The sequence below is a fragment of the Mustela nigripes genome, chromosome 8, assembly GCF_022355385.1.
Source record: "Mustela nigripes isolate SB6536 chromosome 8, MUSNIG.SB6536, whole genome shotgun sequence".
NCBI lineage: Eukaryota > Metazoa > Chordata > Mammalia > Carnivora > Mustelidae > Mustela > Mustela nigripes.
The window spans coordinates 2,694,636-2,721,593 of record NC_081564.1 but is presented as its reverse complement, the minus strand read 5'-3'; the positions used below and the strand labels follow the sequence as shown (position 1 = coordinate 2,721,593).

General features: G+C 55.7%; 1 protein-coding gene across 4 annotated transcripts in view; it reads left to right on the top strand.

Moving 5' to 3' along the window:
* GLT1D1 (glycosyltransferase 1 domain containing 1) overlaps positions 1-25,372 on the top strand; it is a 91,132-nt gene extending 65,760 nt beyond the window's left edge. For 2 of the 4 annotated variants that reach the window (XM_059408186.1, XM_059408190.1), the window contains 2 exons: positions 7,523-7,621; positions 15,655-16,210. In XM_059408186.1, the coding sequence (XP_059264169.1) occupies positions 7,523-7,621; positions 15,655-15,816 (261 nt within the window). In that variant the 3' untranslated portion in view covers positions 15,817-16,210. Of the gene's footprint in view, positions 1-7,522; positions 7,622-15,654; positions 16,211-20,967 lie in introns of those variants that run through there. The other 2 variants (XM_059408188.1, XM_059408189.1) reach the window with 2 other exon arrangements.
* The last annotated feature ends 1,586 nt before the right edge of the window (positions 25,373-26,958 follow it).

Here is a 26,958-nt window from a genome sequence, read left to right as displayed (position 1 = left end):
TTCAGGAGCAACGTGGCTTCCGCAGAAAACACTACCTGCCCCGCTGCCGTGGCCATCCCGTGGGAGACACTCGCCACACGGACAGTGTGCGTCAGCGACCCCACCTGTCCCCGACAAGGGAGATCGCTAACAAGAGCTATCCCCGGACAGTCAAGACACAGCACTAAAGAAGGAAAAAGCCACAGAATTTATCACAGACAGAAAACACAGACATTTCGGAGATAAAGAAAAACTCATTACTTTATGTTCTATGACATCACCACACTTACATGTCAACTTAATGATTTAGCACCATTGCAGTGAGCAATTAGCAATGAAGTATCCACTCGCTGGGCAACGAGATTTACTGAAAAACCATGTCTGGGGGCCTGCCTTTTATAGATCGTTATTTCGGGCTTTTGTCCCTGACTAGGACACACTCCGAAGAAGTTCAGAGGTCTTCCGCACTGTCTTTTTAAAATGCTTCCAAAATATAGTTTTACTGAGATGTAACTCACAAAATGCGCATACATCCGTTCACTCACTCGAAGCACTAGTTTCATTCAAAGTGTGCGATTCAGGAGTTTCTAGCATATCCCCAACCTGGGAGCCATCAGCATTATCAATTTCAGGAAATTTTCATCAACCCAGAAAGAACTCCTGGACACATCCTCAGGCACTCACTGTTTCTCCCCAACGCCCACCCCTCCCCCCAGGCCAAGTCCACCCTGAGATGACAACCAACAGTCTGTGTCGGTCCAGGTCTGTGTCCTCCAGACATTCCATATACAGGGAAGCTGAGGACATGGGGGCTCTGGGACCTGCTTCTGTCACCAACTTAATGTTCTCGTGCTGCAGGACACGTCTGGACCTCATTCCTTTGTATCTGAGACATGCCGTGGTGCGGACGCGCTGCACTTACGGATCTCGCGCCGGGTCGTGCACAGCTGGGCTGGGTCCACTTCCTGAGTAGCGCTGCTGGGAACAGCTGTGGGCACGTGTTTGGCCACAAGGTTCCATTTCTCTTGGGTCCGCCTCCAGGAGCAGACTTGCTGGGTCCGTGGGAGCTCTGTGTTTAACTGTTGGAGGAGGAACCACACCACCTTCCAAAGTGAGCACAGCGGCTCACTGCCCACCAGCAGGGCGCGGGGAGGCTCGAGTTTCCCCACACCCCCCTCAGCCGCTACTGTCTTCCGGGTGCCAGCCGTCCTGGGGTGTGCGACGTCGTAGCGCACTGCGGAATTCACTTACAGTTCTCTAAAGATGGTGTGGAGCATCTCTTCGGGTGTTTCTTGCCCTATTTATATCTTCCTTGAAGAAATATCTTCTCAGATTGTCCATTTTTTAAATTGGGTTGTCTTTCTCATTATTAAGTTGTAAGAGCTCTTTATATATTGTAGGTATAAGTCCCTGACCAGATAGATGCTTTACAAACCCATGCTTTAAAACCCACTCTGTGGGTTCCATCTTTTCATTTTCTTAATGGTTTTCATTGAAGTTCCAAAGTCCAAGATGTTTTATTAAGGTCAGTGTATCTATTTTCATCGTTGTTGCTGTTGCTTGTGTTTTCGGTGTCATATCTAAGAAAGCTTGCCTGACCAAGCTCTCAAATATCTACTCCTGTATTTTCTTTGGGGGTTTTATGGATTTAGCTCTTACATTGGACTGATGATTCATTTTGATTAATTTGTATGGTCCAAGAAAAGTGTTCAAATTTATTTTTATGCTTGTGTATGCTGCATTTTTATTTTTGAAATTATATTAAAATTTTATTCCAAATTTTAATATAATTTAAATTTACTTTCTTTCCAGCTTCCTAGTTTCTAAGGGCACCTGTTTTTTATGTGGGATTTTGAGGTTTGAAATGCAACCTAGAGCTCCGGGCAGTGGAGTTCAACTCCGTGAATCTTACTGATTCAGGCAGAGAAACCATCAGCAACCTCGATCTTATTTGCTGTGGTGACTGTGCCCAGGAATGAGTCTAAGTTCTTCAGTACCGTTGGTTAATCCTCCCCACGACCCTTAATGAAGATTTTATTCTCATCCTATTTTACATCAGGGAAAATGGGCAAACATGCGAGAGATTGTGACAGTGGCTCAAGATCGGACAGCTAGTCCAGCAGACCCTTGCCCACCGTGGGGTGAGAGGCCCTGAATCCCACGCAGTTGAAGATTCCTTGCAGCTTCCGACTGCCCGAAAACATAACTACTAATAGCCTCCTACTGCCCGGAAACCTTACCAGTAACATAAACGGTCAGGGAACACATATTTTGTATGTTGTATGTATTATATACTATATTCTTACCATAAAGAGGCCAGAAAAAGAAAAATGTTATTAAGAAAATCTTAAAGAAAAATACATTTACAGTCTTATAGCGTATTTATTAAAAAAAAAAAAAAAAAAAAAAAAAAAACTCTGAGAAAGTTAAATTCAAAATGGATGAAAGACCTCAACGTGAGGCAGGAATCCATCAGAATCCTAGAGGAGAACACAGGCAGTAACCTCTTCGACATTGGCCACAGCAATTTCTTTCCAGATAAGTCTCCCAAGGCAAGAGAAACAAAAGCGAAGATGATCTTTGGGACTTCATCAAAATCAAAAGCTTCTGCACAGCAAAGGAAACACTTAACAAAACAAAGAGGCAACTTACAGAATGGGAGAAGATATTCACAAATGACACTACAGACAAAGGGCTGATCTCCAAGATCTATAAAGAACTCCACAAACTCAACACCCAAAAAATAATCATGTCAAAAACTGGTCAGAAGACATGAACAGACACTTCTTCAAAGAAGACATACAAATGGCTATCAGACACATGAAAAAATGTTCATCATCATTAGCCATCAGGGAAATTCAAATCAAAACCACACTGAGATACCACCTTACACCAGTCAGAAGGGCCAAAATTAACAAGACAGGAAACAACGTGTATTGGAGAGGATGTGGAGAAGAGGGAACCCTCTTGCACTGTGGCTGGGAATGCAAGTGGGTGCAGCCACTCTGGAAAACAGAGCTACAAATAGAGCTACCCTATGACCCTGCAATTGCACTCCTGGGTATTTACCCCAAAGATACAGATGGAGTGAAAAGAAGGGCCATCTGTACCCCAATGATCATAGCAGCAATGGCCACAGTCGCCAAACTGTGGAAAAAACCAAGATGCCCTTCAATGGATGAATAGATAAGCAAGATGTGGTCCATATACACTATGGAGTATGATGTCTCCATCAGAAAGGACGAATACCCAACTTTTTTTTATCAACATGGACGGGACTGGGGGAGATTATGCTGAGTGAAATAAGTCAAGCAGAGAGAGTCAATTATCATATGGCTTCACTTATTTGTGGAGCAGAAGGAATAACACGGAGGACACTCGGAGATGGAGAGGAGAAGCGAGATGGGGGGGGGGGAATCAGACGAACCAGGAGAGACTGTGGACTCTGAGAAACTGAGGGTTTTACCGGAGTGGGGGGTGATGGGTGAGCCTGGTGGTGGGTATCACGGAGCGCACGTGTTGTATGGAGCACTGGGTGTCGTACATAAACAGCGAATGTTGGACAGAACATCAAAAACTACTAATGTACTGTATGGTGACTAATGTAAGACAATTTTTAAAAATCCATGTTTAAGTGGACTCAGAATTCGAATCCCTGCTTCGAGGGTCAGCTGTGCGTAAAAGAGCAAGCATTCAGACCCAGGCAGAAGAGCTTCAGAGCATGTAATTTGAGAAAATTATCATTTTGATTTTCAAATGTTTAAAACCCAGAGAACTGACAGCACAACGAGTAGTCACATACCCCTCACCTACGCTCACCCCTGTGCCCTGTCTCCCCCACCGCCTCTCTCTCTCTCACACACACACACACACACAGAGGATACCTCCAGTTTAAGTCCTGCCACCGGAGGCTTCCCCTTCCTCTGTTCACATCTATATCCCCTTGTCCCACAGCCATACCCCAGTTTCCAAATATGTGGTCAGAAAACATACTTTGCGTGATTTTGGTCTTCCTGAATGCGCTCGTATTTCTTTGCGTTCAGCATATAACATGTCCTGGAGAGGGAACCACACGTACTGGGGAGGAATGTGTCTTCTGCAGCCGTTGGGGGTGTCCGGGAAATGTCAGGTTAAGTGGGTTAGTGCTGTTCCGGGCTTCCGGCTGTCAGGTGTCTGTCCTGTCGCTCTGTCAGTTATTGGGGGGGGGGTCAGGATATCTAATTATGATGATTAAATTGCCTATCTCTCCTCTCAGTTCTGTCAGTTTTTGGTTCAGGTGTACGGGGCTCTGTCCTCGGGCATGTGCACACATTATAACTTTTAAGTGTTCCTGATGTGTGGATCCTTTTCCCGTTAAGATGCTCCTCTGTCTCCAGGAACAGGTCTTGTCCCCCAGGCCATTTGGTCACGTTAATGCCACCAGGGAAACTCTGTGGTTTCTGTTCACAGGTACATTTTCTCATCCTTTGACTTTCCAACTTTGGTGTCTTTGAATCCAGCGTGTTTCTCTTGTAGGCGGTGAACACGGCTAAGTCTTGCTCTTGTCGCCCAGCCGGACGACTTCGGTCTTCTGAGTGTGTTCTAGTGCATTCGACTGGGTGTGGGAACTGCCGTGGTCCGTTTCCGCGATTTCTTCGTGCGCTGCTGCATTCTGTTTGCTACTGTCTTCTTCAGGGTTTTCACGGAGGTTGGGACGTGAGGTCGGCCTGCGGCTTCTCTTCCCGGGCCGTCTGTCCTGTGCTTTGATGTGGCTGGGGGCCTCCTCTCCTGACACTTACTTGGGACGTTTCGTTCTTCTTTGGTGACCTGGAACCGCTCCTGCAGCCCGGGGACGCAGCGGTTCGAGGACTTCGCAGAATTCGCTTGCGACACCGTCTGAGACGGTTGTTCCGTTGCACATCGTTTCCGCGATAAGTTTTCTGTTTACTCCCGAAATCGCGGTTTCAGCTCTTCTGCCGCCGCCGCGGTCGGTTAGGGGAGAAGCGGTTTTCCCGGTCGCTGCCGGCTGCCGCCGGGCGCGCGGTTCACGCGGGACTGCGGGAGGCACCCGCCTGGGATTCCGGAATCCCTCGTGCCCCAGTGGCCCGCGCCCCCTGCCGCTGCCTGCTCTGGCTTGCCCCTGGCTTGGGAGGAGAGCCGCTGGCGGCTTCGTTACTTCGCTGATGTTTTTTCTTCCAGAGAAGAGCCCCTGGGTTTATCAGCTGCGTTGCTCTTGCTGTCCACGACAGTGACTGCGTTTGTGTGACGCTGTCCTCCTCCTCTGGCCAGACTTGCTGTTTCCTTCTCATGGCCTTTTGCTTCAAGCGAGGTTCCCCCACGGGGCAGTACCAACTCACTGTCCCCGTCTGCCACCTGCTCCCGTCAGCCCCGCCCCTGTGTCCTGCCGTTTGCAGGCTGAGAACAAACTTCTGTCCAGTGAGTGACAAGGAAGGGACAGTTCTAGTGGGGCGCAGCCTTCCACGTAGGACGGGCGCTCGGCGAGCGCTGGTTGAGCGGATACACCAGTGAGTTTACGCGACACGAGGGCCGATGACAAGATTCTTCTTTGCCCGAGACGGGGGTTTCAACTCCATTCTCTCCCAGGGGCGGCTCGGCCTGTGGGGCTTTGGTCGTCGGTTCCGTCAATCTGCATCTATCACCTCTCCACCCCATCGTGTATGACCCCTCTCAATCCCGTGTCGGCCACAGATGCTTCGCAGGTCCTGACGCTGACTCAAATCGGGATAAACGTACCCTTTGAGTGTGAAAATGCTGCGGGGCTGCCTGGAGCAGGAGCGGCGCGACGTGTCAGTCACCCTCTCTCTGAGCTCTGACCTGACGGGAGATGCTGGGTGACAGGATGGTCTCAAAGGTCGCGCCCATGTGAGGAGGAGGCAGTGACTTCACAAACCACAGTGTGTTGTGCTAGTTGAATGAGCCGGCGGCCCGCACTATGACAAGTGCAGAGACAAGCCGTGGGACTCCGCGTCACTCACTGTGATCAGATACGACCTCGCCGCTGATGTCGCGATGTGCTGGTCGGCTTACGCCAAAACCACACAGCGGTATCTGTGCACAATGACTGCGGACTCTCTCATGTGCTGTAGAGGACCGTTTAGTCCCTCATTCAGCCGAGAACCAGGGAGAAATCCAGAGTCTCGTCCGCAGGCTTGCTACCTCAGCGGTTCCTGGGCTGCACTGCAGAGTGGCGGGAGGAACTTTCGGGAATGCCGGATCATGGGGTGGGGGGTGCTGCGATGCCAGATCGTGGGGCAGGGGGGCCGCGATGGGCAGGATCGAGGGGCAGGGGGGCCACGACGGGCAGGATCGTGGGGCGGGGGGGCCGCGCTGGGCGGGGTCAGGGCTCCTCCTCACTCCAGGGGACAGCACTGCGGTCTGAGGGGAACATGCACTGTGTGGCCCAGAGCAAAGACAGTGAAGCAAGAGCTTCACTGAGACCAAGTCCTCTCGATCCCAGGCCCTCTGCTGTCTTCCAGGCCTCCAGACGGGCCTGCGGCATGTCAGAACCCCGGGCCCACCCAGGAGCCGGAAGCCCTTGGGACGGTGGTGCTGGGACGCGGCCGCTCCTGTTACTGCTCTCCTGTGCCGCGCGGTGCCTCCTTCCCGAGTGTTGTGACCATCGAAGACCCTAGACGGGACACTACAAAAGGACGGCGGAAACCTGCTGCACTTGGATAACTTTATGTTTCTGAAGATCAAACCTCACCCCTTTGTGACCAAATGTTTATGACATGAGAAGAGATGCCACAACAGTCAGAGCGTCTAAAACATACTTTTGTGGAGTAAAAGCCACATTATCGGTTTGCTCCTGACGCCAAACCCATCCTGCCGTGGATGCCAGGTTGCAAAGGGACATCCCTCTCACGTGCTGGAGGGCTCCTGAGTGAGCGGCGCTGAATGGGCACAGGTCTAAGCAGCCCCAGGAGGCTCAGTGTCGGGGGCTCCCCAGAACCATAGGAGGAGAACTGGAGACGCTGCCCGGCCGGGCCGATGAGACCAACTCTGCCCGCTGAGCTCTCAGGCACCTTCCAAGGCCTCGATGCTCGTCTGTGTGGGGCCGCGGATGCCGCGAGCCGATCCCAGACCTTGGGGGTGGAAAGCCTGCTCAGTGCACAGTCGGGATGACGAATCGCGTTCCTTCTTACTCTAGTCTGCGTGCCAGAGAGACGTGCCAGGCCGCTGGCACCGTTCCTGCGGCTTGCGCTGGGGGCGCATGACTCACTGGGAGAGTCATTAGGGTAATTACGGTTGTGCGCTCCAGACTGTCACTGCACAAGTGTCAAGCGAACACGGGAGGCGACGGGCGAGGGGGGGTTCTTCGTGACACCACGGTAATTATGCCAAAGTCTTGCAGAATAGAGCTTTCCAGAACCTGCAACAGTAAGTTCTCACAGTGCAGGACATACTATGCCAGTGGAACGTTTCGATCGGGTGCGGTGCTGGAGGCCTGGCAGGCACAGACGCTACTCCCCCCACACAGGCTCGTCCGCCGGGGACGGTCGTAGTCACGGCTGCCCACCGGTCTTCTCTCTCCCGTCCGCAGGCCATGGACCTGGAAGTGCCGGTGCTGGCCCGGAACATCCCCGGGAACGCGGCGGTGGTGAAGCACGAGGTCACAGGCCTGCTGTTTTCAGACCCTCAGGTAAGGAAGCGTTTGTCCGGGACGGTTTTCGTCGGCATTTCCCGCGGACGGTCCGGGGTTCGCATCTTTCGGCCCGTGCCCTGTGCCCCTCCCTGGCGGGAGCCCTGCATACAGCCTGTGTCCTCTGTGGCCCCAGGGGCAGTTCGGAAAATCCAAGAACAGAGACCCAAACACAGGACCTGCTCCTGTTCCCCATCCTGCCTCTGACAATCGGCGCGGCCTTGAGCCCGTCAGGCCCCCTGATGCTTGGATTTCTGGTCTCCGGGCGGGCGCTCTTCAGACAGACCGTGGATTTCTAGAACACCTACCGGTGTTCAGCAAGATGGCCGTGTGTCTGAGCGCCGTCATGCCTCAAAACAGCGCACGCAGCGAGCCAGCACTTTATGTGAAGACAACACGTGGGACAGTGCAGCCGGGAGCGGACACGGCCGGGGCATGACGGGGGGCGGGGGCACCTCCGGGAAGTGTGTGAAGGGGTCTGGGGTGCGCCCGTGGGTGTCTGCCCGCAGTTGGGCCCAGGACGTGTGGCCTGGCCTGGGTCTCCAAGCTGTCTTCTCTGGGACAAGCAGAGCTCGTGATCCCTGCTGCCCCCTGGGGCGGTGCCGGGCGCAGGCAGAGGGACACACGGGTCTGAGTGTGTCAGACCTCCAGCCGGCTGTCCTCATGGGAGAGGCACGGCCTCCATCACACCCGGTGTCCGCGGCAGGAGATAATGCCTTAGGCCTGAGTTTTGTCCTTTGAGTCTTTAAAACTTAGGTTCTGCCTGCCGGCGTCTTCCCGAGAGCACATGTTATATTCAAGAGCGTGGGGATTTACACTTAAAAATTAGAGTCAACGCAAATATTAGAAAATTCAGTTTTCAGATTTCCTCTGGCAGATGCTTAATCCAAGACAGCTTTCCCTCTCCCTTGCCACAACCATGCTCCCCTCTCTTCCCTGCGGCCTGGGGTGCTGCCCCCCAGCCCCGGGCTGGGGAGGCCGATGCAGCAGCCAAGGAGCCCGGGGCTCCCGGGTAACTGTCCAGCCGAAGGCATCCCGGCCGCTAACGCCTTCCCTTTCGGCGGCAGCGCCTGCGGCCTGAGCGGCGTCGCTCTCCAGACCCCGGCTTGCTGCTTTCTACCTCATTCTGGGACTGTGGCAGTCAACACCCGCCAGCTTGTGGGTCAGGCAGTTGTGCCTCCCCCCCCCGCAAGGTCATTTACTGTCCTCTCCCCGGGCCCCCGTCGGCGCGTTCCGGAGCTCTAACTTCGGCGGGCGTCCGCACACGAGGACAACACGGTGCTTCCGGCAGGGCCTCCCTCTGACACTTGCCAGTGAGCGTCCCCTCCCCCCAGGAGGGTCATGTCCCCCGGCTCAGAGACACGGCGCCACGGCACACAAAGTCAAGGACTTGTTTTGATTCTACGACGTCAATATTGGTGTCACAAAGGATTTTAAAAAACGAAAGGACACTTCAGGTCTCACGTCGGGGGAGGCCGCGGGCTGTGTTAACACACTTTGAAAAGCCTGCTAGACAGGGCCGTCACCATGACTTTGTTTTGTCTTCTTTACGGCGGCCACCAGACCCGACCAAGCGCAGGGCGGGAGCCTGCTTCCAAAATGAGACGCATTTTAAATAAGCCGCCAACCGTGGGGGAGTCCGCGCAGCCCCAGGCTCAGCGGCACGCACCGCCGGCCGGCCGCGGAGTGTGAAAGGGTTATTTCCAATCCGCACCCAAATACGGATCAGAAGTGGCATTTAACCTGGTAAGGGGGGACAGTGGCTGCATCTGGACTCAGTCAGTGGGCGCGCTTTGTCCCTGATGGACGTGATAGAGACGACCAGGCGGGGGCTCACCGATCGCTCACACATATCAGACCCCCCCCCACCCTTTGAAACAGCAAACAAACCGCGCACGGGCTTTGCTTGAATGACATCAGTGGTGGTCAAGGGCAGTCCTCGTGCTCGTTTATTTTGTGAACGTCTGTATGGAATTAAACCAGCAGCCGCGAGGGAAACCTGATCTCTCCTCTGAGAGCACAGCCTGGGTTCTATGGCGGTCCCCGCCTGAGCCCTCGCTCCCCGTCTCCCCTCCCCGTGCCTGTGGCACTCCGCGGTCCGGTCTCCACACCCCTTGACAGCCTCTGCACCGTGGCCGCGGTCAGGGGACAGACTGGCGCCCACATGCGGCGTCCTGAGCACCCACGCCTTCTGGCCGTCAGGGTCAGGCGCACGGCCCAGCAGCTGCGTGTGCGGGCGCCGTCTCCCCAGGGGCCCCAGCGGCTTCCGCGTCTGGCGTTGGAACACGGAAGATGGGGTCAGTCCTATCAGGGCCTTGGTGAGCCCCACCAGCAGGAGCGAGGTTGTGAGGGAAGAAGTGTGTGCGCAGTAAGTGTGGCTGTGAGGGGTTGGGGGGGGAGAAGCAGCAGGTTTGAACCAGGCTCCCGCAAGGCCAGGAGGCTCGTGCTCTCACATGGGGCCGCAGGGCAGACCACACGCCCCCGGCGAGCGAAGGGCCCCGACAGTGCCCACCGCCAGTCACCCTGGGCCCACAGGCCCGAGTCACGCCCTGCCATGTCTGAAGACAAGCTGGAACTCCCAAATTATAACTGGATTTTACCCACTTGTGAGTGTTGACAATTCCGTTGGCTCTTGGCTTAAACGCCGTGGGCCTCGCCAACCATCCAGGGGAGACTTGCTGGGCGGCTAGCCGTTAGACGTCTGCTCTAGATGCGGGCTGTTCCCTCTGTGAGCAAGTGAGGGACAGGACCGTCACCGCAGCGGCGACATTCCCAGCGAGGTCATGTCCAAGGAGGCACATTCCTAGCTCGGGACCAGGCCTTGCCCTCCAGACACAAGAGTGGGTTAGGGTCTCAGGTGTCTCGGGAGTGGAGAGACTCACCAACCAGAAAGAAGAGTCTGGGCCTCAAGTGACAGCACAAGAGTGACGGCTTCTGTCCGTCGCTGTGCCACGAGGCAGGGAGTCAGATCCCGCCACACGGCAGGTGAGTCAGAGGACTTTCCCTGAGGCCCTGCCACGTGGTGGGCCCCGAGTGAGGTCCTGGAGGCAGAAGCTGGGAGGGCAGGTCCAGCCGCAGGGGTTTGTGGTCCAGGCAGCGTGGTCCTGAGATAGGGCAGCACAGCCTCTCCCCGCCCTCAGCACCGTGGGCAGCACCCCCGGTCGGACGCGGTAGGATCCACCCCGGGACTCTCTCAGGTTCTGCTCTGCGAGGGTCAGGCTGGCCTCGAAGGACAAGGTGCCCCACAGGGAAGGTCCTGGCGGCGGCAGAGCCCCGTGCACGGGAGCTGGGGTGTTGGCAAGCCGCAGGGGAGCTGGAGGGGTGCGGCGCGCGGGGGCGCAGGGAAACGGCGGAAACCGACAAGAACCGCGGGGCCGGCTCGCAGGAGCGCGGCGGGCACAGAGCTGACGCGGCCCCATGGTCTCCGTCTGCTGGCGGCGGGCTCTGATTTTTTACTGTCCACATGGTTTTTACAGAAAAATCAACAACATAAAAATTAAAAAGAAACTAACATTAGCCACTTGGAGACAACCTCCTATTTTTGCAGGTCACACGCACGGGGGACGCGTCCCCGTCCCTGCCTGGACTCGCCACTCCGCAGCCGCTTGGCTTCACGGTCTGTGGTGAGCGGCCCGTGTCCGCGGCTGCTGAGCTCAGCCGAGTCTGCGGGTGGTGAGCCCATCCCCGCTTCTGTTCCCACGGGTGCAGAGACCGTGCGCTCTTCCCCCGGGGGCACTGCGCACCGCGTGCAGAAGGTGCTCCTCGGAGCAGGGACGACGCGTGGACCCCGACAGCTGGGCTGCTCGCCATTCAGGGGCTCCTGCTCATCGGGGCCATTCCCGGAGCCGGGTCCAAGAGAGCCGTGGCCGTGAGCTGTGGCCACGTGAAGGCACGGCGGGTGGCTGAGGTCCGAGGGAGGGAGACTGCGCTGGCTACGAACAGGGCAGTGTGTGGACATTCGTGTGGACCAGGACGGCGGCCACCAGCCCACCAGTGATCGTCCCCTGCTCCCCCAAGGGTCTGTGGGCCGAGGTGGCCGAGCCCAGCCTCAGCGGGACAAAGAATCAGGAGCCTTTGCAGGGGCTGGAGGTGGCCTTCACCCGCAGGTCTGTCTCCCACAGCCCGCTCCCCTGGACGACCTGCCAGGGAGCCTCACATCCATCCCGGGTCCCCGAGGCACAGCCAGGATGACTCCATGGCAGATTTACCGCCACTTGTCTTGAGGCCCCGCTCATTCTCTCTGACCCGGCTGTGGTCACTGTTGCCCCCTGGAACCTCCCCCGGGCCAGCGCCTCCTCATGGCGTTCCCTCTCGTTCTGGCCTTCGCTTGCCGAGGCGGGAGGAGGGGGACGCAGGTCCAGGGCCGAACGGTCTGAGCGCAGTCCCGTCCTGGACGCTGACGCTTACCGTGGGCCCCTGGGCGCGGTCCCCGAGCCCCTCTCTGCTCCTGCTCCTCTGTCTGAAGCGTCCTGGGGACAGCCCAGAGTCCCAGGCCCTTTCTGCATTTCCAAAATCCAAAAAGTACCTGAAAAGCAATTTGATTTTTTGGGAATTTTATGTCAAAACTCACTTGGCAGCCAAGTCCTCTCTGAGCTGATGTTTAGTTATTCGTGGCTTTGTCTGTCTTGCCTCACGGGACTGTTGCTATGTTCGGACTTGCGAATTGCAGTGCGTTGCGTAGGGGCACGGCCGGAGCGCCCGTGGGGCATACGGTAGTAAGAGCGGGCCTGAGCCCCATCATCGTGGCCCCCAGGCCTGGGTTCCGAAAGGGAAGCACGCGACGGCTGCCAGCTGCCGCTGTGGATTTGAGGCCCCTCCCGACCCCACTGGTGGCTCCAGGCCGGACGCTTGATGTGCTCAACAGAGCGGAGCGCGGGAACAGGCTTGCGCCTCACCAGAGCGGCTCTGTCCGTGACTCAGGAGCACAAGAGGGTTAACGTTCCCATCGCATGGGTCAGAGCCGTGGACTGCCCTGTCCCCAGCAGCCCCGGGCAGGGGTTGGGACGTGCGCCCAGGCATCCAGGGTGCTGCTCCTGGGCCTCCCCGGGCTCAGAGGCCTGGTCTGCGGGGGGGACTGGTTGGGTGCGAGCCGGGTGCTGTTTGCAAAATGGCCTGAGCTTTAGGGCTGTTGAACTCAGCATCCTCGCCCGAAGCTCCGTTTCTGCGCAGTCGATTTTAGCGTCTCTGGGAAGAAGCCCATGGGGCTCCCAGAAGGGGGCCGGGATGGGCCGCTTCTCTGAACCATGTCCGGGGTGCGGTCCGCAGGGCTGTGCGCGTCCCACGAGAGCCCCCTGCCCCGTGGCGTGGGGGAGACGGTGTGGCGACAGGGATCCCAACAGGAGTGTGAGCATCACATCTGCCCGGCGGACCCGCTTCTCGTTCCCTGGACCTTGGCGGTGCCTCCGCGAGAGAAGGCCGGTCCCAGGGATTCAGGGGAAAGGTCTCAGCAGCAGTGACTTAGGGGACAGGTGACTAAGTGTGGGTTAGGGCCTGGGCATGGGGCAGGGCAGGCCCCATCTGCCAGGGGAGCTGGGAACTCAGGACTCAGCAGCGGCGGCCTACTCAGTGTTTTCTGATGTCAGAGATGTGTAGCCCGAGCCAGGCCTGCACATCTGTGGTCCTGGGGTCAGTCCGGGTAGGCCACGGGCGCGTTTCCGTGTGCACGGCACGCATGGAGGTATGCAGGATTTAGGCCTCTCTTGAAGAGCACTGAGGATGTGGCGTGAAGTCCGCGCCCACGTGGCTGCGGCACGGGTGGGCGCTCGGTTCTGGGTGCTGAGAACAGCATGAAGACAGGCCTCTGAGCTCCCAGGCGTGGGGTTCCCTCACTCGGCTCCATGGACATCCCGTCTGATGCCTTACAAGTCACTCTCCCGAGTGATTTCCAAGTTCAGGTGCCGCAGGGGCCCTTGACAAGCACCCCCTGCCCCCAGGTATTTGGCAATCAGCTGACCAGTTTTCTGGCAAGTTCTACAGCCAGAAGTTCAGAATCCCAGGGGAACGGACATGCGCGCTTCTTTCCCGGGGGCTCTGCTGGAGATCCTCCTGCCTCACGGGCCAGGCGGGTCCTGGCGGGTGTCCGTGTCCCCGTGCTCTCACCCTCCGGGCAGCCCAGGCCTCAGAGCAGCGGTGGAGCCGAGAAGCCACGGACCTGTGCTTGGAGGTCAGACCCGTGACCTCTGACGTGGTCTGTGGGTCGAGCACAGGTTCACAAGCCGGGGAAGCAGACTGCAGCCGCCCGTGGGGACAGAGGACACGCGGTCTGCCCCAGCAAGCGCACGGCTGACTGTCGCCTCGCATGTCTCCAAGGGCACTGCTGCGTCGGCAGGCACACAGGAGCCGGCTCAGCCTGGACGAGAGCCGTCCTCGACTCACGGGGCAGGTTTCCCTCTGCTTGTCCCGATGCTCTGCTTCGCCCTTGTCCTCCGGCCACTCACACGGGGCTCCCCGCCCGCCAGCCGGGCTGCATCATCTCCCCGGCCCCAGGGGCTCTCGCTCTATGTGAGTCTGTGTTTCTGTCCGGTCTTCCGCACAGAGAGGAAACCGTGCACTTGCTCACGTCCTATCTGTAGAAGCTCCGTCATTCAGGCTCGGGTAGAAAACGGCCACACATTCTGTCTAGACATTCTAACAGCCTGTCTGCATGTCAGATAAATCCAAGACCAGACCGGTGTCGTCCAGCAACAGACCAGGTGTAAGCCTGGCGAATGACTTCTGTAAGAATGCTGTTGTTCGGCTAGGAGGTGGGAATAAGTATATTCTTTTATTATAAAAGAACTAAAGAGTGGAAACATAAGGCATAAAAATATGAACTCCATTCTATCATAAATATTGCTATTTATGTTGTTAGCTATGAAGAGCATTCGACGCGGTAATTCTGAGAGTATGTGGGCATTCCTTTCACACAGCAGCGCACTGGATGCTAATCCCAGACCCGGCTGTCTTGCTGGTGTTTGCCTGGGCTTCCAGGAGCCCTGGGGACAGGGAAGGCAAAGTCTGGGCCAGGCCAGACCCAGGCCCTCTGCACCAACACGATCTGTCCTGTCGACACACCATGGAGCAGGTGCTGCTGCTGTCGCTTAGTTACAGACGAGGAGACAGAGGCACAGGAAGTTAAGGAATGTCCCCAAGGTCACCCGTCTGAAGGTAGAGAGTGAGGTCACATGCAGATCTCCGGGCTCACGAACTCTGCTCTTGATGTCGTGCAACATAGACTCAGTACTCCAGAACAATCAAAATAACCCTCATTCTGATTACGGAGGGCTGTGACCCCAGAAGCTGGGCCTCAGGACCGCCCCGGCGCTGGTGGTGGCATCTGTGACATCTGTAGATAGCACCGGTCAGCAGACGCGCGGCCTGAAGCTACGCAACAGAAGGGAACGCCAGCAAGTTGAGGCTTGTCGAGTCCCGTCTCCCTCTTTCTCCTGCGGGAGTCTGAGGAACGGCCGGGCTGACCCGTCAGGGGCCCCCGACCCTGAGGAGATGGTCCCCGTGGGGCTCCGTTAACTCGCTGGCCCAGAGCCACAGCTCCCTTGCGTCTTGCGGAAGGACCCGAGCCAGCTCGGACTCTGAAGCCGGGCACTTCTCGCCGAGGCAGAGCATCTGAAGACACGCTCCATGCCCGGGAACGGGGAGCCCCAGCACGGTGGGGAGCAAGCAGCACAGGGGCAGCAGCGTGAGGTGCGGGGCTCGGGGGCTGGAGTCGGACCCAGGGGACGCTGAGGGGAGAAATAGCAGATTTAAGGGTCCCTGTGAAAAAAAGAAACAGCAGCTTTGGGAAACGCAGGGGAGAGCGACGGGGAGGTAGAGCTGACGGCTCCGCGCCCCCCGCGGATGGCCATCCTGACACGCGTGTGTGCTTGCACGCGCATGGGGGGTTTGTGTGGTTTCTCGCTCAGCCCGTGTCTGCGTGAGCTCTCCGGCCCCCTCGGGGCCACATCCCCAGAGCCGGGTCACGGCCAAGGGAGAGGCTTAGACACCCCTGCAAATCCCCGCTCGCCCATTACCGACACCGTTTCTCCCTCCCTCTGCAGGAGTTCGCTCAGCTGGCGAAGAGACTGGTTCGTGATCCCGCGCTAGAAAAAGAAATTGTGGCCAACGGAAGGGAGTACGTGAGGCGGTATCACTCGTGGCAGGCGGAGAGAGACACCTATCAGCACCTCGTCCGGACCCTGGAGCGGGGCGTCGGGGAGTGAGGGCGCCCGCCCGCGGCCGCACCGTCCATGCCCAGGCCTGGGTGCGAACCAGAGACGGAGTCCCGGGCCTCGGCTCCAGTCCGGTCCGCGTCAAGCCAGTTCAATGGAACCATCAAGAAACAGTCCAGTTATAAGACAGACCCTCACCCAAAACCTGTCTGGGCTTCCAGAGACCATCACGGGCGTGGCTAGCACATCCGGTCCCTGCAGTAGAGGGCCGGGCAGGGGGAGGCCGGGAGAGGGCATCAGCTGCTACGGGACTCAGGGCCAAGCGCCGCCGCACAGACCCGCCCCCCCCACCCCCCGCCTTCTGACGCCCTGTAACTCACTGTGCAAAGCCAACAGCCAAAATCCGAGTGTGCACAGAATAAAGCGTGTCGCCCTCCGCCCCGAACACAGCCACCGTGCATTCCTGATGGGAGCCGCGTCCGCGACAAACCGCCCGCCACCCCCGTCGTGTCCCAGCCCTGGACCCGGGTACTGATGCTCGAGCCTCTCCCGACGGGGGCGCCTCGTGTTCGCACACTTTGTGTATCGGTTTCAGTTCGCTGGATGAACGCAGGTTTGAATGATCCAGGAGTAAATCTCCAGAGAGAACCGAGACACCATGACCCCTGAATATTGGGGGGGGGGCGTGTGTGTGATGCACACATCAGGGCACTGTGTTACGCGGCAAAGAGGCGCGACTTCCCCTCGGCCCAGCTACATGGCGGCTCAGCTGCCCGCCCCGCCCCACCGTCCCGAGGGGGTGGACTGCCCAGGCCTGCCGGGCGGGCGGCTTCGCCCGGATGCTCAGCTCCACAGAGCAGAGCGCGGGGGCTCGGTGGCAGCCGGTGCTCTGCGGCTGAACCCGCCAGCCTGTCCCTGACCCACAGCTCTCGACGGTGCCGGGAGGGTTGCCGTCTTCCTCTTCTTTCCCAGTGAACAGAGTGTGCGCCTCCTCCTGCCCTGGTCCCTTCTTCTTGCGTCTCTCCACGCCCACCCTTACTTCCCCTTCCTGGCCCACTAGCCTCTGGGAATGTCAGGGGCGCCGTGTGGGGACGACACACGAGACACCTCCCTACCCGAAGTCCTGGTGCCTGCGGCGCGTTCCTGCCCGGTCAATCAGATCTCAGGGCTGCAGGCACCCCAGCCTGAAGCCTTCCAGTGACCCGACATGCTGCCGAGACCGACACTAGGACAGCTACTGCCTGAAAGGGTCCCTCTGAAGGGGGACCAGAATTCCACAGGACACAGACATCAGAGAAGAGGCTGCACAATAGCTTTGTATTGAAAAGTGAATCCAAAATGGGGAAGATGGATTAAATTCTCCTGATGTCTAACATGACTGATTTACGCCAGCAGAACTGAAACTCTTAAGTGCAGAGCACTTGTGGAGTTCGTTCCCACCAACACGCAAAGGACAAGCAAGACCACGCCCAGGACTTGGCCAGGGCTCCCCAGAACTTCTCCTCCTGCTCTGCAGTGCCTGTCCCATGGTCCTGGGATACTATCTTGTCCTTGCCAGATACCTGGTTCCAAGCCGCCAGGGACCCTGCCTGTGGTTCAGGTCCCTCCCCAGCACCTGTCCATCACTTTCAGGAGACCCCTCATTCCCACAAGACATGCAACTTTACTTCTCAACTGATTTCCAAAGGTGGTGGCATTTAAACACTCTGACCATGAAACACTAAGAAGAATTCACTCTGCTCAGGTGCAGGGAGCCAGAGGCTGTCAGTTAGGATTACACCTGGTTGCACCTGACCAGTAACACAAGGTAACAGTGGCATAAGCAGGAGAGAAAGGCATTTTTTTCTCTCCAAGTTCAGGGGTGAACAGCACTTGTGGAGTTCGTGGTGTTCCCGGGGGCAGGGACGCAGACCCTCTATGATCCTGTTCCCCCACCCTCAGTACACAGCCATCTCTACCTCATGCCACAGAGTAGCTGCCCAAGCCCTGCCATCACACCTGATTTCCAAGCTGTAGGAGAGTGGAAGGAAGGCAGGAACAGTCTTATCTACCTCCTTTCTTTCAGGACAATTCCTACCTCCAGTCACATAGTGTGTCTCACACCCAGCTGCAAGGGACACTTGGAAACACAGGCTTTAATCCAAGCAGCCATGTACACAGTTAAAAACTAGGGGTCTGTTTTTGTGCCAGCACCATGCTGCCTTGGTGATCACAGCTTTGTAATAAAGCTTGCCATCAGGGAAATTCAAATCAAAACCACACTGAGAGACCACCTTACACCACTTAGAACAGCAAAGGTTAACAAGACAGGAAACAACGGGTGTTGGAGAGGACGTGGAGAAGGGGAGCCTCTTACACCGGAAGTGCAAGTTGGTGCAGCCACTCTGGAAAAGTGTGGAGATTCCTCAAGAAATTACAAATAGAGGGGCGCCTGGGTGGCTCAGTGGGTTGGGCCGCTGCCTTCGACTCAGGTCATGATCTCGAGGTCCTGGGATCAAGTCCCGCATTGGGCTCTCTGCTCAGCGGGGAGCCTGCTTCCCTCTTTCTCTCTCTCTGCCTGCCTCTCCGTCTACTTGTGATTTCTCTCTGTCAAATAAATAAATAAAATCTTTAAAAAAAAATAAAAAAATAAAAAAAAAAGAAATTACAAATAGAGCTTCCCTATGGTCCTGCAATTGCACTACTGGGTGTTTGCCCCAAAGATACAGATGCAGTGAAAAGAAGGGCCATCTGTACCCCAATGTTCATAGCAGCAATGGCCACGGTCGCCAAACTGTGTAAAGAACCAAGATGCCCTTCAACGGACGAATGGATAAGGAAGCTGTGGTCCATATACACTATGGAGTATGATGCCTCCATCAGGAAGGACGAATACCCAACTTCTGTAGCAACATGGACGGGACTGGAGGAGATGATGCTGAGTGAAATAAGTCAAGCAGAGAGAGTCAGTTACCATACGGTCTCACTCCCTTGTGGAGCAGAAGGAATACCACGGAGGACACTGGGAGATGGAGAGGAGAAGCGAGTTGGGGGAAATCGGACGAACCATGAGAGACTGTGGACTCTGAGTAACAAACAGGGTTTTGTAGGGGAGGGGGTGGGGGATGGGTGAGCCTGGGGGTGGGTATTAAGGAGGGCACAGACTGCACGGAGCACTGGGTGTGGCGCATAAACAATGAATCCTGCAACACTGAGAAATTAAAAGTAAAAAACCAAAAACAAAAAAAAAAACAGGGGTCTATTATCAAAAGAGACGAGCAGTTTGCACATCAAGAAACAGTCTGCAGGTGCCGCGGCCACGGAGACACGCTGGCTGTAGGCTCTGCAGCCCTGGGCATCCTACTCAGTACTAACCACTGGGTACCTTTCGATGCCAAGAGAAGTGTTTTCCACAAGGTTTTTCCTTTTAAGGCCACCCAGACTCAGCTCACCTTCCCTCCCCAAGATGTCATCTCCAGACAAGCTCGTGGCCGGCACCCGGCATCCATCCGTACCTCTTACTCTGCAGCATCTGAATTTAAGACTTAGAGTCAAAGAACACATGAGTTTTCACCTGAATCTCCCAAAATGTCCATTCCCGCTGGGGGACAGCCGGCTGACCCTTGGAAACCCCACAAAGCGAGGAAGTGTACTGACAACGTATGCATGACCTTGGTCATTCTGAATGTTCTCATGGTCCCCCCAGATGCCTAAAAAGGTCATCATTCATGCTGGAAGTTCTCGGGAAATTGAACTCTTTTGGGGAGGGATCGGGAGTCCGAGTCTAGCGAGGAACAAAGGAAGAATTCACATTCAACGGAAGATACAGCGAAGTTCCTTCTTGCCTCATGTTTGGGCTCTACAAATGGTGTTTAAAGCAAAAATCCTGTGCGGACCAAGTTACTGGAGGAAACTCCACGCGGCCTGCTTGAGTGTGACACACGGTGACACGCCGAGTGAGGCGCACAGGCGGGTGTGACACGACCGCACTCCGCGTGTCTGATGAGCAGATGGTCCCCGTTTCAGAAGGAAAACGGAGTCCCTACACCGGATGTGGGGAAACCCTCCCGGGGCGGGAGGTGGGGGGCGGTTTCTGTCTGTTTTCATGTCGCCTGTGGAGTCATGTCCCCTCTCGGCCCGCAGGGAGCTCCGGGGTAGCCAAGCGAGGTCCACACTCAGGCCTGCGGCCCAGGGACCCGGCTGGGAACCAACCCGGAGGCTTCACTACTTCCCGGGGCCAAGCCACACGCACCTCAGGGTCAGGACGAGCGAGGAAACCAAGGACAGGGCCCCGAAACCCCGGCCCCGGGGGCGGGGGGCGGGTGCGAGCAGTTTCTAAGAGCAGCTCACCGACGGAAGGAACTCCCGGCACGAGAGAGCACGGGGAAGCTGAGGGCGGCCTTCAGTTCGAAGGACTGACTTCACCCTCCCCTCCGGCCGCGTCTGTTTCAGAGTGTGCCCCAATCCACTTCCTTCAGACTCCTAAATAGGCCTTGAAAATCCAGGCTGAGAGAAACATCTTTCCGAAAATGTACACAATTCAGCTAAATCACAAATGCTTTCTCTTAGGAAGGAAAAAGGAGCGTGACGCAGCCTTTCCCAGCGGAGGCCCTGGAACCACCACGGCCGGCCAAAGCCTCCCTGAGCAGAAGGGCGCGCTCCACTGGAAGTGGGCTTTTTCTTTTTTTTTTTCATATTTTGTCTATTTGACAGAGACAGCCACAGCAAGAGAGGACACACAAGCGGGGGAGTGGAGAGGGAGAAGCAGGCTTCCCGCTGAGCAGGGAGCCTGATGCGGGGCTCGATCCCTCGACACTGGGATCAGGACTTGAGCTGAAGACAGACGCCTAATGACTGAGCCACCCAGGCACCCTGAAAACAAGTTTACTCTTTAGCATCTCATACCCAAAATATGCTAAGTATTTCCCCAAACCAGACCTTCGCAAGAACCTGGAGAGGCCAGTCACTCTGTACGAGGACCCTGACTTGGTTCTTGGTGTCTGGCCCTCCATTCTAGAAATACCCAGAAAAACCGCTTACATAGTCTAGAGATCCACTTACTTCCACCTGCTGAGGCTTCCTTCCCACTGTCCTCCTCTGGCCCGTCTTCCCGGGCGCGTCTACCGAGGCTCAGCAGACACACCCGACGACTGACCGGAAAGGCACCCGCATTTGTGACTTCTGCAGGGGTGTCACTAACAGCGAATTTCGATGCACCCCCAGGTCCCAAGGCACGGCGCTCAGCCCCGGCCACAACGACCTTCCCCCAAGCCCCGAGCTCCTGGAGAACAACGGAGGTTATGAAACGCCCCCCGACTTTCACGTTCTGGCAAGGACCCACTGCAGAGGACCCCCTGCCGGATACAACTGGGGTGCACTCACGGCCCGCGCCCCGTCCCTCTGCCGGCCCCACCCGCACAAGCCCACGCGCCCAAACCCACAGCTCCCCTCGGCGCCGATGCGCCCAGTGTCCTCCGTGTGTCCGAATCCCCGAGAATCCTTCCCGGTAACGCCCCCCCGGCACTAAGCAGGGTTGGTCTCCCACGGGCGGCTCCTGCTCGGCAGCATGCCCGTGCTCACAGCAGCCCCGCTGCGTCATCCTGTCTCCCCCCGTCTCTCCCTATCCCTGATGCTACCCCCGCGTCCCTACGCTAGGGCTGGGACAAGTGTTCGACCCAGGGCCGAGGGAGTGGAGGGGCCGGAGCGCGCCGCCCGAAATACGGCCCTGCGGGACCCGGGTTCTTGAGCTGGAGACCGCTGGCAATGGACGGTACAGAAAGAAGGCTGCTCGGAGCTTCCCTGATCTGGCTAAGAGCAGACACTTCTGAGAAATGAGGTCGGCCATAAATCCCCCCACCCCAGGGGAGAGTGAGAGCCGAGTTGGCCGCCACAGATGAACTTGACTGAACAGCCCTGACCTGCTGTGAGTTCCCAAGTGCATTGACCGCCCCCAACTTCACCGCCCTAGATGTTCAAGACCCTTTGTTCCGACGGGTTTTGTAGAAGTCTGCGGGTCTGACCACCACTTTGGGGGGCTCGTTTCATGTCTGTGAGCGCCCCTCCATGCATAAGAAATAAACCCTTTCTTCCTCTTCATGGGACTTGATTTTCAGGCCCTCAGTCCAAGAACCTACGAGGGGTTCCCCCTCTCGGAGCCGTCAGTTTTAACATAAGCACTTTTATTTGGACTCACATAGTTAAAACAGTTATTTCGCAATAAGTAGATGGAGATGGAATTTTGCTCCATAGGACTTAAATACAGTAAGACGTGTTTCTAGAAGATTTTCAATAGTTTGGAAACAACTATTCTTTGAATAACTTCATAAACTCAGATTCTGCCTTTATGCAAATTTTTTCCTGTTTCTTTGGCGGCAGGGTAACATACCAAAATATTGACTGATAAGTACGTGTCCTGCACACACACACACACGCCTGATCCTTTACGCAAATGAGACCCTTCTGAGCTTACAGCATTTGGGGACAGAGATGGGCACATCCACCACCCAATTTGGTAAGAAAGAGTCAAATCCTTGGCTTTTCTTTTCTGAGGAGGCTTTTGAGTTTCCTGGGAGAGAAAACAAGTCTTGAAACCCGAAGCTTTGGAATCACAAAGCCGGAGTGTTTGGAATAGAAAGGCTTGAAGGTTCCAAATGCAAGGTCTAGGCAAGTATCAGCAGCAAAATCCTGAAGGACCGGAGGCATGCTTGAATAATCAGATTAGAAAGAACTGGGTGAGGAGTGGGGGTGTGGGGCTTAGGGAGGGAGCAGGCCTGCAGCAGAGCCCGCGGCTGGACGCCCAAGGGGGATAGAGAGCCCTGCCCGGGGCAGGAATTAAATTCCAGACCCTCCTCCTGGAGCCCCTGCAGAATGTTGGGCCCCAGAGCCACATCCTGGCTCCCCCATGACATTGGAGCAGGAAAGATGTGACCTTTTATAGAACACCTTCTAAACCACCGGCATTGGGGTGCCTGGGTGGCTCAGTGGGTTAAGCCTCTGCCTTCGGCTCAGATCATGATCTCAGGGTCCTGGGATCAGGCCCCGCATCGGGCTCTCTGCTTGGCAGGAAGCGCTCACTCTCTCTCTCTCTCTGTCTGACAAATAAATAAAATCTTTTAAAAAATAAAAGTAAAAATGAAAACAGAACACGGGCATTAACAGAACCTCTGAGGTAGGGTAAAACCAACTGATCAGCTAGATATCTTCCAACAGTTTCCGAAGGCGGGGGCACGCCCTGCCTCCAGGGCTTACAAGGGTGGGGGGAGGCAGCAGGAGCCTTTACGGGGCCCCCTCCCGGGAAGGAATGGGCTAACCAGGGACAACAGGACTGGGCTGGCCAGTGTGAGTCATTCCCATAGGCCCCGGGATATAGCAAAGGTCTCTGGTTGTCTGGACTCACTGGAACAGGCCAATAGTGCCCTGAGTCTGGGAGCCCAAAAGCGCTGGGGTGCGCCTCTAGACTGGCTGGAGGGGGTGTGGCCAGGGAGGCAGGAGGGCGCGGCCAGGTGACTCAGGCAGATCACTGGCTTGTCCAGGGCAAGGCATGTCCACACTGGGGCAGGCGGCCCACGGTAAAGCATCAAATTTGCCAAAGCTGGGAACGTGGTTACACAGCACCAGGGACCGGGGGAGAGGAAGGGGTCGCACTCTGGGATGGTCGAGTTTCAACCTATATACAAGATTCTGAGAACAATCCCAGACGCTGCGGAGAGCGCACTGTGAGCCGGGCATGATTCTGGGTGTTTCCTGTTGATTTCGCCTCACCATGATCCCGAGAGTCAGGAGATCTTATGATCCCCGTCGTACACGCGGGGAGACGGGTGTGTGGAAGCAGAGGAAGGCCTGCCGACGTGAGCGGATCGAGTCTCGTCAGCAACGCAGGACGCAGCAAGGGAGGCGGAGGCTCCTCAACTGATTGTGACCAGAGACAGAGACGTAGTACACGTCATGTACACACATGTATACCGTGCAGTCTTCCTCTGGCCAGTCATTTGGTCCAGGAACGAACATCTGATCCACATCAGGCAATCAGAATCTCTGAGAATTCGGAGCTCAGAAGAGGAGGGAAGAATGCAACAGAGAAGAGCAAAATGAGAAATGCAGACAGACAGGGACAGAGACCAAGACAGGGACAGATACCATGATAGGGACAAAGACAGGCATAGAGACAGAGAGAGACAGGAAGAGGGACAGGGACAGAGACAGTGTTAAAGGTGTTCAATTACCAGATTCTGGTTCCAGCCCTTTGGTTCCCAGGGATACTCCTATCTTTAAAACAAATTCTCTCTTCTGCTTTTGTTATTTTGGGTTGAATTGCAATGAAAAGAAGCTTGCTGTTACCCAACAGACGGTCAAGACCACGGGTGCTCGAGGCTGTGGAAGAGGTACTGTCACTGGAACAGGGCACTGACAGGTGGAGTTTAAAAGCTCCAAGCCCGAGTCCAGTCGGGCATAGTGCTGGCTGCGTCACCCTTCACCGAATCCTGGGGTCTGGTCCTGACCAGTGACTGAGAACCCCATCATGGGTCCTTCTAAGCCTTTGTTAGAGCTCCTTGGTAGAGACCCACTAGGTGGGAGACTTCCAGCAACTGGACTCACGGAGGGTGTCGGGGAATGCTAAATGCATGCCCCAATCTGCTCTCTCCTTGCTTACTACCAACCCCGATCTTGTTCAAGAGGTGATGTGCCCATCCCAAACACAAACCACGAGTCCACTCTGTAAGCACAATTGTCCAGGTGTGACATTACAAGAGACAGATGGCTTCTTTTATGTCTCCCCTTTATGTTCAGAACTCAGGCACAACAGCTGGCACTCCAGCAGCCATCTTGCACGCGTGAGGATGGTTGGAAGGCGGCAGCGGGATGCTCTTGAAGGGTACCTGGAGGTTCTGTTTCCAGGGCTGCAGTAATGCTTCTGTTTTTTTAAAACTCCTGGCGTATTTTTTAAACCTTTTGTCATAGAGAATGTTGAACACACATGAAGGCAGACATAACGATATAATGATTTGCCCACGCGAACACCCATCCCCAGCCACATATTTACCCATCAGGGTCCCAAAGGAAATGGATGGTCATTCCAACTTCGAGAAGAGCTTCACAAAAGGGCTATTTATGCAGGTGTGGGCAGAGCCTGAGAACGCCACCTTGAGGGGTGCATATCGGGGGAGGCACCTCCTTTACCTGAAGGAGCACGGAAGGGGGTGACGACCAGAACCCAGAGAGGACCCTCTGGCCGGAGCTGCTGCCTTTAGTGGAGGGATCCAGCCTGGCCCGGGGAGTCCCCAGAGGAAGCAGCACCTCTGTTCTCCTGCGGGTCCTGCCCCTGGGAGGAGCCCCACTGGAGGCACAGGGCAAGCAGGCCTGCTGCTGGTCCTTACAGGCTAGTGCCCGGGGGTGCGGTGAGATGCAGAAGAGTGGACAGCGCGTGTGCAGGGGCACATGGGAGAAAGCCGATTCTATGAATTCCAACAGCTGCTGTAACAAATGACCACGGATATAAGTGTTTACACAGAGAATATATATTTAATGGATTTATTATGATTTGTAAATCATAACAATGTATCATAGTTTGAGTATAAATATTTATGAAATAATATGTATAAGTTCACGAATAAAAAAATAAAAATGTCTGTAATTTAAAATTAATGAAATTAGTAATTTAATTTCATCTACTTAAAAAATCTATTAATAAAACTATTAAAAATTCACTTATGCCTATCATTTTTAGCTATAACCAAATATATAAACATCAAGATTTATTAATTTTATTATAGTTAAGATTATAGTAAAAAGCAAAATTGTAACTATATATATTACATATACATACAATTAAGCATTTTTGTATATACATAATATACATATCCATTATGTAAACACACGTTACATATAATCTACGCACACGCACACACACACGCACACACACACACACACACACAGAGTCTTGGACCCAGCAATTTTGCTTTCTGGAATTTACCCTTAGAACATAATCAGGGATGATAAAAAGACGTAAGTGGAGGGTAAAGCCATCACAGCATTAACTGTAATACCTATGATTTCAAACAGTGCAAATATCCAGAAATAACCAATTAGTTAATAAAGTTATGAGAGGGCAGCCTTCAGAAATCACATGAGAGGGGCGCCTGGGTGGCTCAGTGGGTTAAGCCGCTGCCTTCGGCTCAGGTTATGATCTCAGGGTCCTGGGATCGAGTCCCGCATCGGGCTCTCTGCTCAGCGAGGAGCCTGCTTCCTCCTCTCTCTCTCTGCCAGTCTCTCTGCCTACTGTGATCTCTCTCTGTCAAATAAATAAATAAAATCTTTTAAAAAATAATAAAAAAAGAAATCACATGAGAAATGACGGAACCTGACACGGAGGCAGAGGCCTTGCGGGACGGGAGCCCGTGAACTTACACGGACCGCGCGTGACCCAGAGCTGTAACAGAGCCCACACGCGGGCTGGGGTGATGAGGCTGTGGGTGATACTGACTCTCTGTGGCTTTCCAGTTTCCCAAAGTAAGCACGTATTACCTTGTAGGTTAAAATCTGGGCTTCTTGTTGTTGTTGTGAACGAAGGAACCGGACAGGGAAATTCGTCACCAGGCTGCAACCCCCCCTTCTCGGGGACTAGTTCTCCAGGGCCACCAGGTCCAAACCCTCACTGCGAGCCGACGTGTTCTTGCCGGAACAAGCCAGCTGAGGGCACAGCGTAAAACGCCGGGCATCCTCCCCTCATTTCTGGGTGTCTCGGTGGAGCGATCTCATCACAAACAGCCTTGAAATCCTCAAAAGCCAATGCCACGGTCGTTGGAGCATTTCCTGGGCTTTGGGCTAAGGCTGTGTTTTGATCTCGGAAGCAGTGAAGGAAGCAGGAGGCCGGTAGAAAGCAGGGCGCGCCGCGAACGCCGACCTGAACCGCCGGCTGAGCCGCTCCTCTCCATCTGGAAGCCCGGGCCGCTCGGACTAACACCCTCGAGGGCTTCTGCGAGCAGGTGCCGCGTCAACAGCCCGTGAGGTGCGGCGCCCCAGGGCCGATGCGCTCCTCCTCTGCGCGGTGAAAGCAGCCACGCTGTGACCGCCCAGCGGGGAGGGGACCCTCCCTGGCACTCCGAGCCCCGGGCCGAGCGCCCAGCGGACGCGGCAGAGGCTGGCAGCCTCCGCCACATGAGCCGCTGGCGTCTGCAGTCACCGCAAACACACCATCGGTCCCGTTACCAGTGCGCA